At 35.1% G+C, this 15,107-nt stretch overlaps 1 protein-coding gene and 1 long non-coding RNA gene across 3 annotated transcripts; one reads left to right on the forward strand and one right to left on the reverse strand.

Moving 5' to 3' along the window:
- Nucleotides 1–376: 376 nt before the first annotated feature.
- LOC119648026 (tyrosine 3-monooxygenase) lies at nt 377–7,905 on the reverse strand. The gene is made up of 8 exons (XM_038049444.1): nt 7,428–7,905; nt 5,373–5,484; nt 5,040–5,099; nt 4,717–4,797; nt 4,590–4,640; nt 2,995–3,814; nt 2,613–2,739; nt 377–1,599 (listed from the first exon to the last, which is right to left on the reverse strand). The coding sequence occupies exons 1-8, from the start codon at nt 7,494–7,496 to the stop codon at nt 1,201–1,203; spliced, it is 1,719 nt and encodes a 572-aa protein (XP_037905372.1). The 5' UTR covers nt 7,497–7,905; the 3' UTR covers nt 377–1,200.
- Nucleotides 7,906–9,047: 1,142 nt separating this feature from the next.
- Nucleotides 9,048–14,979, forward strand: LOC119649886. 2 transcript variants are annotated; one of them, XR_005249208.1, is made up of 2 exons: nt 9,048–10,044; nt 13,371–14,979. It is a non-coding gene; the product is annotated as an uncharacterized LOC119649886 (long non-coding RNA). The 2 variants fall into 2 exon arrangements; XR_005249209.1 differs by having other exon boundaries at nt 13,951–14,979.
- Nucleotides 14,980–15,107: the final 128 nt, after the last annotated feature.

Below are 15,107 nucleotides of genomic sequence, written 5' to 3' on the forward strand. Positions count from 1 at the left end.
AAATTTTATTTTGGACTTCGTTCCATAGATGTTTTTTGGCAGTGCCAATTTATGTATAATTTCGCTTCAAAATTTAAGTCATGTGACGAAGAAAGTTTGCGTCTTTTTTGTATATGTTCATTGGATTTTTTTTAATCCCCTTTAAACCTGCAAAATCATAAGGTTGAATTATGATTTGAGGACCGGATTAAAGTTGTTTATGCCAATTTACTCCTGGGGAGTATGCGTGGCTTTATGTGGATTTAATAGTTGGAAATTGAACCCCGGATATATCCTTGATTTTGAGTTTAAATATCGATTCAAAGTGCGGTTTTTCGAAGCGGAACTTGTACCTAGTGGAAGAGTTTTTGAGTGGAAATAATTGCAATGATTTTAATTTATTTATTTTTTTATTGGTTTTTATTTTGCATTTTTAATTTAAAAATAGCGCATAAGTACTAGACTACTTTCTCGAATCATGTACAATTCAATACATTTCTTGACAAGAATACAAATATAATAATACAATACAATACAAGTAATACAAGTACAGAGTAGGTAATAAATAATTACAATGAAGATGAGGAGTAACAGATATTGGATTACAGGAAACTTTGAGCTCTAAGAGGAAGAGAGAGTGCTGGTTCAATGTGCTAATACTAAAACCTAATCAAGTACAATACAAAAATACATTGAGAAATACATTTTGTGAGCCTAGTGATCACACCTGAACTGTATTCAGGTGCACAGATATCGCTCTAATCTTGAATATAGTTGAAAATTGTTCAAACAGTTTGTCATCTACATCACTCATCCCAGGCAAATAGGGGAGGAAGATAGATGTTGTCAGTTAGTTGTAATTTCTCTTCCAATTAAGTTTCACAAATAATTTTCCTAGTGCCAATATTTGTTCCCGAAAAGCTATCGCTAGAACACTGGTTTCATGTGTTTGTTTTGACGCCCATTTGTTGGTTACAAATGACAAATGCCTTACATCCTAAAACATATTTGGTCCAATAATAAATACAAATAACACAACAAAATATACAAATGATTTCTGCTCCACAAAAAAATTCGATATAGAGGAGTGTTGTTTCACATTAGTATGCAGAGCTTAGATCCTAGGAATCTAAGAGAGGGGCAGGATGATAATCTTAGGACTATTTGGATATGGGTGCGCGCAAGGCTCGGCCGTGCCTTTTACTTGCCGTTTTTATCCATTTAGTAGGGGTTTCGCAATTTGCTAATTGCATTTGTTAAGTGTAGCAGTTCAGTGTTCATTTGCGAGACAAGAGTTTCTAGTTTGTCTACTGAGTCAAGGATCTCGACACGTTCTGTGTGTGGATTGAAGCGGACCTCGAATGGTCGGGACATGGTTGATACCCAACGACGGAACTTATCTTTGGCATCCTCGAAGCTTTCAGCTACATAGTAGATTGGTTGATACTCTTGATCCTGGTAGGGTTGGACAGCGGTGGAGGCTGGCTCGAATGGACGAAGTTCTGGTTTGTCGCTCAATGCGTGGAGGAGCTCACCATAAGCAGAGAGGAGACCAGCACCGTAGGCTTTTACTTGTCCTTGTTCCTTGCAGAGACCGAATTCAACGGTGAACCAGTAAACCTGAAATAAGAGGAGAGAAAAGGTTAAGTAAACAATTTTATTTATTCCGGTAAAGCAGGTTTTCCTTCAATATCGAGTGGGTTCATTAAAAAAAAAATTCAATGAGTGGAAAATACTGATATCTGTTCGAAAATTAGTCAAATGCTCATTAAATAACGTTTCGGTTAACAAGGCTACTTATCGTGATGTAATAAGCATTATCTCGGCAATGAATCGCAACGACTTTGCTTGTAAACATGTGCCAGATTCTTGCTTGCCTCATTGCCCGAGCATGTTATGATACTGACCAAAACGAAGGCAATGGCTTTGGTCTTGGAATGGCAGTGCTTATTCTGTATGAAGCTTTCGCAATCTTGGTCTTGGCTTTTTCACAGCCTCATAGGCCAAGTGCCTGAGGTAGAGGTACAAGTGCATTCGCGAATACTTGCATGCAAGTATTACTAAACAAACATGTTTAGGCTGAATTAAATGATTCTTAACATTCGATCATAGTAAATGCATTAAAACAGTTGCCAAGAAATGCATTACGTGCAAGCCTCGATGGTCAGCCGGCCAGTTGGCGGCAAAAGGCGACCTCGACATAGTCCATCGAAGACTTAAGATACTGCAGACATTTTAGAACAAATCTGGGTAAGTCACGTTTACTTTTAAAGGCAACGGGGACCAAGATTCAGTGGGTAATTAATCGGGCGTCAAAATGTTAATTTTGCAAATCTGCACGGTTATATGGCCTTGAGTTGCTTGGCTACTAACATCGAAGTAGATTATATTTAATTGCAATAAAGTCCATTTGTGAATGTTCAATTCAAATTAAATCGAGCTAAATATTTAATGAGATTTTTTCAATGCAATGTTGCTGTATCTTTTTAGTATCCATTTACTCTCTGAACGTTGCAACGAAATCAAATGAAGAAAATGTAAATGATCAGAATCTAATTTTCAAAGATATTCTGATGTACTCATGTCTTTGATTTCTTTCACGTGACGGTAAAGTAATAAGAAAAGATACTTACAGTTGAGAGCTTTTCGATTTCTTCATCAGATGCACCGAGCGAGGCAAGACCGATTTCTTGTGAGAACTGGGCGAAGCTGGGGTCAGCCAACAACGGCATGTGTCCAAGCAATTCATGGATGCAATCACTGTAAAATAACGATGAAATATAGAAGTTAGTTTCGTAGTCGATTAAAATCTTCATCGAGCGAGAAAGCGTTCCACCATAATAGCATTAAAATTTCCTGAGTGGCAATTTTCAACACATCAAAGGACTTCTGAAGCAAACCTTCATTTAATGCAATTACGGCGGCTCGAAAAGGAACGGAAGCAGATAGCTTGCAACCTCGCTATGAAGTGTAGAGAGAATGCTAGGAAAATATCCATTGTTGAATGATACTTACGGTTCTGGGGTGTGGTATGGTGAGGTAACGTGGCGAACGTATTGTGTGCTTTGGAAAACTCTGAAAGCCAATGATGCCAAGAAGTCACGAGCTGTGAGCAAACCAGCAGCTGGGCGAAGGGTGAATCCAGTGTTGCGACGCAAGAAGTTGCTGACTTCTTCCAATTGTGGGATACGTTCCTCGACGAAGATATTTTCATCACGAAGCTTCTTGAAAACAGCTCTGTATTCGGCACAAGCATGCTTCTGTACCAAATCTACAACTGTTGTGAATACAGCCTTCCAGGTCTTGTTCTCAACTTCGGTGTATTCAATTCGTGGAATGGCATCTCCATAACGGTAGGCAAAAGCAATTTCAGCAATTTCCTTACGACGTTGACGATAAACTTTATCTGCGAATCCTGGATGGTTCATGTCCAAATCTGGTTCGTATTTGGTCATCAAATGATTGCAGTTGTCCAATTCAGATGCATGTTTTGGGAACCATGGAGTCTTAACGCTGATGTTATTTTCGGCCAAAAGGCTAATTCCACCGAATGAGGAGGATTGACGAAGGGTGCGAATCAGTTGGAGAAGATTGGCACGAGTCATATCCAATTTGATTAGAACATCGTGATCCATGCCATCGTTGCGTGATGGACGTGATTCCAAGTGCAAGATGGAACCACGATAGGTTTCAACTGCCTTCAAGATACGACCCAAAGATCCCATGCCGTCCTTCAAGTGTACTACAACTGCAGCACGTTGTACGGCATTTTCAGCTTCAGGCGATTCAGAAGCAGCATTTGCTAATACAACCTCTTCTTCGGTGAGACCAGCATCTGGAATTAAAGTGAGTAAATGGTGAATTTAGATGGATTGTCCTCGTTGAAATTCTATGCATCTTCTAATGTATCTTGTTTTCGCATATGAATGAAGTTTAGACGTAAAGTTCGCATTGGGTTAACCCTCTCCTGGATGACATCGATTGAAAATTTCATCCTTAAATTCATTGAAAATTTTCCGAAAGTAGTGCAAAATCTAGTTCACATATGAACTGAATTTTAATAATTCTAGGCACGAATTGAACATAATACAGATTGTAGTCGGTTATGACGAAATACCAGAGGAATCAAAAAGCGTTGTGAAATTTCACAAAGACGACGATGGCAGTAAATCAATTTTTTACCCTCCATTTAACCCGGCTTTCAGCCATTCCTTCAACAAGTGTTCACTTAACACCATCACGATGGCATAGTGACTTTCATAAAGTCCTTTCTCTAGTCGAAATAAATTGTAATATCTTGTGGGGTATACGCTAAGCTGATTCGAATGTTCCATTCTCTGCCTTTCATTGACTAACGGAGCAAATCTACCATTTTTGAACTGATTCAGTTGTTCTTTTTTTAGGACGAGACAATATAAAAAGGAAAAGATCTTTCATGCTATTTTTAGCTTCATAGAAAAAGGATTTGTGACAATAGAAAGGAATGTTGGCGGACGTGATTTTAGCACGTAGGTTACTATTGAAGATATGAATTTTGCGTACGTGAATGGTTTGATATTATTTTTTTTTTGTTGGGAATGCGTGTAAGTGTATTTAGGCACAGTACCTACCTTCATTATCATCTTGGCGGCCGTCGGTATAGTCTCCTTGCTCTTCATGAACTGAACCATGCAAAAAAAAAAATAAACCAAAGTAAATAATAATTCTAATTGTAATCAGGCAACAATTCGTCCTTACCTTCAATATTGGGAATCATTTCCTCCTCATCTTCGAACTGAGGTTGATCATGTTCTTCATTATTTAATTCGATTTTGTCTTCTATAATTTTCGTTGATTTTAATAAAAATAAAAAGGAAAATAAAATGAAAAAATATTTAAAAAAATCATATTGTGGAACAAATTAAATCAAATGAAAAAAAAATTCAGAAAAAAGTATCTTTTCAAAACAATTTATGATAGGAACCATATCAAATGAGTTGAGGATGTAATTTTGACAATTCAAAGGATAATTTTATCAAATAATTGAGCTACTTTTTTTTTTAGAAAGAAAACGCTCTTACCTTGAGGGGCATGATGTTCTTGTTGTTGGGCCTGGAGGACGCAATCTTCCAAGCTGTCATCTATATATTGCAATCATAACAATTTTTTCGAAAAGGAAACGAACCGAAAATGAAGAAACAAAAGGAGAAACAACCATAAAAAATCGGAATAAAATTAAATTGGGAATAAATTGAGGTGATTTAAGAGAGCAAAAAATTAACACAAATAATATCTTTTTACTTTAATATTGGCAAATAATGAAAAGATGGCATCATATTAAGAAGAATTTAGATTAATATTTCAGTACAAATTTGGAAAACTAAATTTAGAGTTGGGACTTTCTAAGGACTTACCGTTGGCACGTTGACGCGCTTCCTCAAGCACCGATTGCTTGGTTTGCTTAACAACTAAAGTCTCGAATCGGGCATCATCTACCAACGAACGACGACGAGATGGATATCCATTCTGCGAATATAGACAAAAAAAAAATGAAAATCAAATTAATAAATCAATCATCGGAAAATGCTACTTTCAAGTTCAAATGTAATCCTCACATCTGTGCATGAAAGAATATATTCTTTTAAATCTTCTGGTACTTCATGGAAAGGATTTCACCCCAAGGCGACTGTAATGTCGCAACAAGCATACTTTACCACTTAGACCATGTCATGTCATATGCCTGTGACCCCCCATTCCATTTTCTTTCTCTGCTCATTCATTTCCATGGCAGTTGCTAAGGATATGGAGACCCAAGCCATAAGTAGGCTAAATAGCCAGGAATCAGTGACTCTACGACCGAGTGATTCTTATTCCGTTGCTGTTCCAAAGGAAAGGAAATGTGGCAGGAAATAAGTTCTTACACTCAAAATGTCTTTTACTCAACTATGTGGGGATTTCAAGTTTTGACTTATTGTCGTCTGTGTGGGTGGGCGGAGATGGGCGGCGATGATTGAGGGCTATTATATCTTACGATGGAAGGACTATTGTCTTAGAATAAAATTAATGCTACTTACAAATCTAATTGCTGTCCTAATCTGCTTAAAAGAACTCGTTTTTTTTCTGAGTCCCTTACTGGAATTTTCTCATGGTTTTGGAGGTAATATTAGGGTGGTTGGCATGATGCAAAAATGGAACGGAATTGGGTGATATTGCAAATTACGTAAAGTAACGAATAAGTTGGAATATCTCAAAGAAACATTTATCTATCACCATCAAAATAAGTTTAAGAAGCAGATAGCCGAATTTGCTTCAAAATATACCAAATTTGAGCCCTTATTCGAAATAACTCAAGTCCAAAAATTTTGGCGAAAACAAAAATCATGCATGTGCCGTCTTCAATCAACCCAAATTTGACGACTTAATTATGTCTGGAGATAGCTGAATAACTAATAAATTTCGGGTCTACGTGACAGAAGACACTGATATGAAAAAATGCAAATGAAAGTTGTTTTTATATGAAAGACCATGAGGTTGCTAATCTTCTTGCTAATTAGGAAAACATTTGTATCAACATAACTCAAATACTCTATCAGGAAAATGCTCTTAAACTTGACTTTTTCGGGGACTTTTGTCTTGTCAGTGCATTTTTACTTCCTTTCGCTTTCCGGTTTTTTCGATTTTTCGACAAGTTCAATGCAATCAACTCAGAATTTTTCATTCTTATGATCGAAGAAATCTCATGTTAATTGTTGAAGGTCCGCTTGTTTGAGATTTAGATGAAAAATCAACTTAAACTTTCACTAAGCTCTAAGTAAACAAATCTTGTAAATGAATAGAGTATTGAACTGTCAACATGTTAACTACTCGTATCTTATCTAATATTTAAAGATGTGATTTGTATCTTGTGAATTTTTTAGCGTCCGAGCTTAAAATGTACCAAACATTTCTGATATTATGTTGTCCAAACAAATTATGGGGATCTAAATTGATATTTTTACATCAAGTACTACATATTTAGTAAAGAATCGGAATAGCATCCAAATTCATTTTTTCCAGGACTATTACAGATAATACAGAATTTCTGGCCTCAAAGAGAAGACGCCTAAGCTTGCCATCCTTCTTGTGATGCTTTTCTAGCTGCAATTGTGGTCAATTTCCCAGCCCAGCGTTACTTGTGGCTATTCTTTCCCTATTCATGATAGGCACTTTTAGAAGGCTATTTATCCCTTTTGATAGAGCTTTCTAATCTATGAAAATATTGTAATTAACTTTGGTGATTTGAGATAATTTGAGGAAATCTTTTTCGTTCAAGAACAGTACTTTAGATAAAAATTGAATTGAAATTTTCATGTTAAAGCTTCTGAAATGAGTTCTAGGATGTACACAATTAACTCCTGATTTTTCGATTCCTCTTCTTAAACAAATAGACCAAAGTCGGACTAATTCCTAAATTAACACTTTCCACTTACCTCAATGCTGTATGATTTCTTGATGGCGAACATTTCGCGGTTCTTTTGGGCAGCAGCGACAGCCATCATTTTAGATTAATGATTTGCAATTTAATCCACAAAAATTAAAATGTCACTCGCGGAATTTAATCCCGATAGCACTTTAGATATCCGCTTGAATTAATAAAAGACTAGATCCTTGGATCCTAGTACTAGCCTGATAGTATACTTTTCACTTTTATTTGGAAAATTTATCACTGCTAATTCCGTTACTATTACGAAAAACGTAGAACTGTTGTCTTATTGCTTCTTGATCCAGATCCTTTAGGATAAGCGCGATCACGAATTATATATATTCACTCTATATTCTGGGATCTACCCTTGATTGGAAAAGGAAGCTTTTCGGGGAAAATTCTCAAAGAAGCTAATAATTACGAACAGCTACTACTCTCAAGAATCGAGTCTAGAGCGGATGAAAGCGAACCAATGCATGGGGCTCCGCTGGGTTGCAATCAGTTTAAATACCCGCCAGCGACGGGTCGAGCGTGCCGCCAAGCAGCCCCCTCCAGCCGCTCGTTAGCTTCGCGCCACTCACACCTTTCCAACGGACAGCTGTTGCTTTCGTATGGCTAAGGTGTAACGATGGCCGGCCCAAAACATTGTCCGAGGCCCCAGACTTCAAGCCCCCAAAGCTCTAGTGCGTCACAGAGTCCAACGCGGTGGGTTTTTTGTTTTTCCCTGGGCTTGGGGGCCCCACTGAGTCGTCTCACTGCTGTGTGATGACGCGTTGTCGGCAATTGCAGCATCCACTGAACCATTCGCGATGTCACGCGTGCGCTACCAATCTGCTTTTTTCGCATAGGAGAGAGTGCGGTTTCTTGGAATTGTTCTCATGATTGTGGTCAATTCTAATCATAATGAATTCTCCAGATGAAATCAGTGGAAAGAAACTGTATAAATTACCAACCTAATTGCGGTTTTTGTTTTTTTTAAGGAAAAACCATATAAATGTATCTATATCTGCATTCTATTCATCTTTTATGGGCCATATTTGTTTTGCCTGTTTTTTTTTCACTAGAAAAATATCTATAAATACTGAATAATCCTGGTTGGTTCGAGGAAGACAATGCCCCCTAAACCAGGTAAGGCCTCCAGCTTGTTTTGCAAAGGTAATCATATGATGATCATGTGATTGCAAGCATATGAGAACCAGTTAAAATTTTGACCTTTTGTGTGGTTGTGGTGCTCCCATTGGTATGCGCCAAGGCTATCTCTGGAGCATGTACCTGTGATGCTGGAAAAATCCACTAGTTTCGATTTTTTAGCGCTTTGTGGTGCTTCTATGGGGAGACTGCTTCTACTGGAAAATCCCCCGGCTTCCATTTTTTGCCTCTTTGTGGTTATAATTAAATCAGATGAGTTAACATAAATGGCATTAATTTGCAAGATGGTCCTAGCCAGTTTAAGTCCCATAATTTAGCTGGATCCAAAACAACACAGTAATGGACTTCCATTGCTTTGAAAATTGAACTACCCTAAACCCTCGACATTTCCCTAAATTCCACCCCATTGAACAAATCCACCTAATAGACAAAAATAACATCGTTCTCCCCTACATATGCGCGACATACCAATCGCACATATCATTCATGTTTGGGGCGCCCCCGGTGATTCTTGGAGCCCAGCTCGTCCAAGTCTTTCACGTTGTTGCTCTCCACTCATGTGTTCCGTGGTCGCTTAAGGTCGCACAATTTCTTGTTGTGTTTCTTTGGGTGCTTCGCTCTGTTCGCATCGAGTTCATCCAAGTCTTTTGGATTTTACATACATTTTCTTGGCACTGCTGTAAAGTTTTAAAGATAAAGATACACACGTCGGAATGACGCACACGCGAAAGGGGATTCCACTATATAATTTCTTTCTCTTAGTGAGGGAAAAGTCCAAAAACTCGAGTGAGTCGGTCGGTTCGAATCCAAAGTAAATACATAACAAAATAGCAAAAATAATAATACCTTCACCTTGGTCAGGGTTTTGTTGATTGTTACGTTTTATGGTGGAGATGTCTTTTTGTGGATTAACCCTTTTATTGTGATGTGATTTGATTGGAGTGGAATTTTTTAGGTGACTATCATCGGAAAGCTTCCATGGAAAATGGCTTCACTAAAGACATTCGCAGTTCAAATTGAGAACAGTTGTTCATTTAGCTGTATTCGCACATTACGTCGTCATTTTGAGGCATAAATGTAATTGGCTGTTTTGACTAAGTGCATTATTGTGCTCATTAGTTTAGTTAATTTAGAGTTCCGTCGCAAGTGAGTGATTTTTAACCTTTAAGAAAATCAGACAGTTTTTATACTTAAAATCTAAAATATCTTAAATGTAATGGAGATAATTACGAGACGAAAAGATTATAGTATAAATTTAGAGTGGAAGATGTTGAAGTAATGAGAAACTGACGATGTGTTGTGTTTTAGAGGTGAATCCAAGGAACAAACAACTTTGTTATCATGTTCTGGATGACCTAACTACGGCCTTTTGAGGAAGGCAAGCTGTTATTAGCTTCTGTTTTAAGGAAATTATTTTCAAATAAAAAATAGAAGGGATGTTGATGGCGCTTTTATCTTTTTGATAATGATGTAATGTAAGTCATATATTTTATAATTGTGTTATAGGTTGTCATCTTATCTTATCTAAATGTATAAAAATAAAATCTGGAAATAGTGAGTGAAGTGCAAAAATATCATCTTCAAAATAATCCAACCAAATTATGTGTTCAGTACGGCTTGTTTGCACCAAGTAGAAACGTTGTCTAAAAATAAAAATTCGCAGGTTCCTCAGAGCAGAATAATATTTATTTTCAACGAAAAAGGGCCAGGGAACGAGGAAAAATATATATTCCTGGACTCTAAGGAATCTGGGAATTTTTTGTACTTTTAGAAAAATCCAAGAAAGTTTGAAAGACACAAGAATTCGTGATAAAGTTATTTATATTTAGAATATTTTCAAATATTCTTGAGGTATAAACTACATACAGGGGCGACCCGTTATTTAGCACACCTTACATATGGGGAATATAAATTAATTTTGTTGAAAATGAGCACATTCTTCTATTAATATTCAAACTTCATTTTGGAAAATGAAAATGCTATAAATTCAGGGAGGATACAATCGAAAACAAAGCTTTGAAAAATAAAGGAGAAAAATTGTCGCATCAACCTGTCAAGTTTAAAAAAAAATCTGGAAAATATTGGATATCCCTTTTGCAATATTATAGCCCAAAAATTTTCAATTGAATTGAAATTCGGGTTTTGTGCAGGCCAAACCATGGTCGATATATCCTAAGTTCTTGAAACATTGTTCTAAAAAATGCGATTTATTATATGATCTATCTTGAAACTGAAAAGAGCAAGTTTTTGTACTTTGATAGCAAATTTCGATGGACTAAATTATTAAGTTTCTCCTGGATTTTGAAACTAGGCTCAATTCCATGTGTTCTAAACCCAATGCTAACCCCATACCAAAATAGTTGGTTATGAACGATGCAACTCCTCATTAAGATAATGGCACCCATAATTTATTTCCTCAATTCTGCTCAGTTTGAACTCGAAAAGGCGACAAGGGAGTCACTATGAAGTTTTCTTCGATCGCAATGTGTAACTTTTGGATTTTGCAACTTTGACATCCTCTGAGATTGCTCTTCAGAAATGGCTCGTCTGATGGTTCTCGCAGAAATAGTTTCACCGTAATCTTCATGTACTGTGGTTCTTGTTTGCGTCGAAGTAACGAAGGGATCGTACAACGCTTGTCGAAAAATTAAGAAGTCTTCCCTTTCTGTATTTTTTTGGGACCTAAAGTATCTTTACAAAATTTCTATTTTTCTTATAATGTTTGATCGCATTGTTCTTTTTTTTGTGCGAGAACCATATCTTGAGTAATTTTATTAATATTTTTTTTATGTCCTTCTCATTTTAATTCGTTTGGCAGATTTTTCTCTCAAAATTATATTTTCTATTTTTCGATAAAAAAACCTTTAAAATTTTTCACACTGATCAAACTTTTCATAACCAATTCAAATGAAAAGTTGAAAAGGGAGCACATGACATTGACATTTCTTATTGAAAAAATGAAAACCTAAAACGAGAATTTTTTTGAATATGCACTCTCTCTGCGACTTTTATATTACATAAAAAAAACTTTTACAATCCTACATTTATAAAAAATTCGGCGAAATTCATAAAATTTAAAGGAATACCAATTTCGCTTTGAAATTTTTGCAGTGAATTCTGGGATAGCTAAGTTTCCAATCTATGCTATAAAACAGTCGGTTCTGAAAACCTCCTGTTAACTGACTATTTACAGGTGCCAAACATGCAATAATTTTAACTTTTTGATATTTCTCATAAAAAAAACGATTTCCTTAAATAAAATCAAAAAGTTCTCAAAATTGTTTTCTACGTTCAACTTATTGTTTATGGTCTTTTGCTCCAAAAGTAAGTAGAACCTAAGTAGACGTGGTGGCAAAACTGATTCACTTTTCTTGTCGGTAGTTGGCTTGAAGAAGATGGTGTCTCTCGCATTTCCATCAGCATCACCTATCACTTTTCCAGGGCCAGGTTAAAAAGGGTGCACGATTGGGTATCTCCTTCTCTTAGACAATTGTTGATGTCGAATGGTCTCGAAAGTGATACTGCTGAATTTATCTGGTCTCTTGCATGGCTGTATACAGTTTTACCTAGCTATGCGATCATAGGCGACCATGAAGTTAATGAAAAGATGGTGCAACCAATGGCCATATTCCAACAGTTTTTCCATCGTTAGCCGCAGAGGGAAAATTTGATCTGTTGCTAATTTGCCTGGAATAAAGCCTCTATGAAAAAAATTCCTAAAATAAAATTGATAATTTAACCAAATGGCCTTCCATGTTAACTTTCTTCTTCTTTTCCAGAAAATAAGTGAAACCAAAGTAGTTGTTGTGACAAAATTGATCATTTTTTCCGATTTTTCTTTATTGGCATTTTCTATAATATTTAATCATTGCCTTACTGATAATTGTCCATAAAAATGAACTTGTTTGTTAGCTTGAGATTAATTTATGATACTTTTGAATTATATTCGTTACTATTCTTGAGTTTTATGTTGCATCTACTTTTTTACCAAAACATTAATACAATTAATTTTCAGCATGTTTAATTATCTTTTCATGTTTCCAAACCTATTTACTCCTTTATTCAGTGTCAGCTATCTGCATCTTAGCCCTTAATGGGAATTATTAAAAAGTGGACGAATTTGCTGGCTTGAAATTTATTTGTGATTGTTTAACTTTACATTGATTTCTATTGCCGTTCATGTTTACGTCTACTACTTAATGGTAATTGACATATAGTTACACTTTAAAGCTGATTGTTAAGAATAGTTTGAATTTACGTTGATGGCTATTGCTAAGTTTTATATGGGATGTATCTTTATTGTGTAAATGTTCACGAATTTAGTTTTCAAGGTAAAAGATTTCCTTTGTTTGCAAAAATGAATATTTTCAAGGAAGACATCAGCCTGATTTTAACTTTTGCAGTGTGGCTTCCAAACTATAAAATAAATTTAATTGTTATCGTTCATTAAAAGCTCAATTTTATATAGGTGTTCATAGGTTATAGGGTGAAATAATTGAATTTTGATCCTAATGGAAGGAGTTTGATCTGTATCCTTTTCAATGGGAAAAAATATCACCTTTAAAAAAGGAATTGTGACTTTCTTTTCAACACTCATTACTAGCTTAAGTCTTTTTGTTCCTTTTTATTACTTGGAAGAATCTCCGAATTAGAAGCTCAAAATATTATTAATAAACTTTATACAGAAGATTGAAAATCTTTTATGAAGTTTGAGGTAAAGATTTCTCAAAGCAACAATTTAAATAGGCAAGCATATTTTGTAGAGTGTTTGTTACTTTTACTAATGGGTTTCTCGTTACAGATGCTATCTTGCGAAACCTAGGAACGGAAAGTGGCAAGGAAAAATACTCACACCTTTTACTCCTTGAAAAGCTTCAGAATATATATATATATGTCGATTTTCTAAACATTTTTGTATTGACTCTATCCTTTCTTTGATATTTGGTCAATTAGCACTAACATTATTAACTCAGATAATCCGAACTTTACTCGTTTGGAAAAGGTTTTGGAGCGACAAATTAGCATCAATTTAAAAATACCTACACAACTACAACTACACGAAATTTTGATAGATATAGATTACAAATATATATAATCTAAATTTGGATTATTCTTAAAAGAAAAAATAGGGATACGGTTTGGAAAATCTACTGTCTTTTGCTTTAATACTAACTCTTTTCAAAACAGACTTAGGAAAGAAGTACATTATGTGCGATGAGGCTGGAAATATAATGGAAAAGTGATTTTTTTTCGTTTTCTCCTTCTTAATGAAATTATATTGAGACTTATTACAATTTATATATTTACTTTGATGATTTTTCTTCCACATCATCAATTCTAAATTGTTGTTGTTAATTGATTTGATAATGGTGATATTTCAGCCCAAACTAAAACCATTATCAAATGTTTTCATTTGAAGCACACCCTAGCCTGGGACGGAACGCAGTCCAATTAATAAACCGATTATCAGGCCTACTCCAATTATGAATTATTCATAAGGACTGTGCTATCAAACACCTTATAATACCAATATTTGCAATATTTGGACAATTTGTTGCAAACTAAATATCGAAGCAAAGAACATATTTTATTTTAGTATTTGACCTGATATCGTATATTCTCGGAATTTATATTAGACAATAATGAATTGATAGATATTAATATTAACTTTTGGGGACTAGATATATATTAGTATATAATATACCAATTTCATTGAAAGATTTCATTTCCGTATAGTGTTTCGGTAGAAAGTTTAAATTTTTATACAAAGGTTCAAAGCCATTATAGTATAAACTAATTAACTTATTATTTGTATATTTATGTGATACAATTGTCTTGCTTTACATTTTGTAGAAAATATTGCAGAAAAAAACTACTTTTTTGTTAGTGTAGTAAATTGATAAAACAAAGAGTTGCCCCTACCACAATTTTAATGCTATATGACTATACTAACTTTTACGAGATTATTATTAATGGTTGTAAAATTGACACTTCATATTTTGCTTTCAACTTTTGTTTTCGTCTTATAACTTTGAAGTATTAAAAATTACATATTATCTGGATAAGCCACAAAGGAACAAGCTCTAGTATTTTAGAATAGAGTTTGACCTAGTTTTAATAGAAAAATAAGTTCAATCAATATATATTCGCTGAAAGAGAAGGGAAGACCTCAAAGGTTGGACTTTATCAGTATCAATAGTATATTTCCTCAAATTGACAATTAGGTAAAGCTGGTAGATATGACGTGAATTTCGTTAATGCTGCCTCAACGTTGATTTTTTGTGAGCTTATCTGCGAATACTGCGAATGACGGTGTGGTTCCACCGCGATACAGCGAGGGGTCATAGTTGTGTTATAGACTTAACTTTCATATGTATTACTAACAATGAACATGAAATAAAACGAAATATTTATGGATATCTGTTCGTGTTTTTAATAGTTTGAAAGATAATTTTCGATTACGCATACCACTGCATTTTAAAAATCTGCTGCTGAAACGAAATTCTTTGAAATTTCCACGACTTACTCAGAACATATT

The sequence above is a fragment of the Hermetia illucens genome, chromosome 2 (assembly GCF_905115235.1).
Source record: "Hermetia illucens chromosome 2, iHerIll2.2.curated.20191125, whole genome shotgun sequence".
Taxonomy (NCBI): Eukaryota; Metazoa; Arthropoda; class Insecta; order Diptera; family Stratiomyidae; genus Hermetia; species Hermetia illucens.

What these genes read in the sequence shown, in the direction of transcription:
- LOC119648026 (XM_038049444.1), bottom strand. Translation starts at nt 7,496, where the DNA reads ATGATGGCTGTCGCTGCTGCCCAAAAGAACCGCGAAATGTTCGCCATC. An exon ending in AATGATTCCCAATATTGAAG is followed by an intron (nt 4,641 to 4,716) that starts GTAAGGACGAAT and finishes TGCATGGTTCAG; the next exon opens with TTCATGAAGAGCAAGGAGAC. An exon ending in AAATCGAAAAGCTCTCAACT is followed by an intron (nt 1,600 to 2,612) that starts GTAAGTATCTTT and finishes CTCTTATTTCAG; the next exon opens with GTTTACTGGTTCACCGTTGA.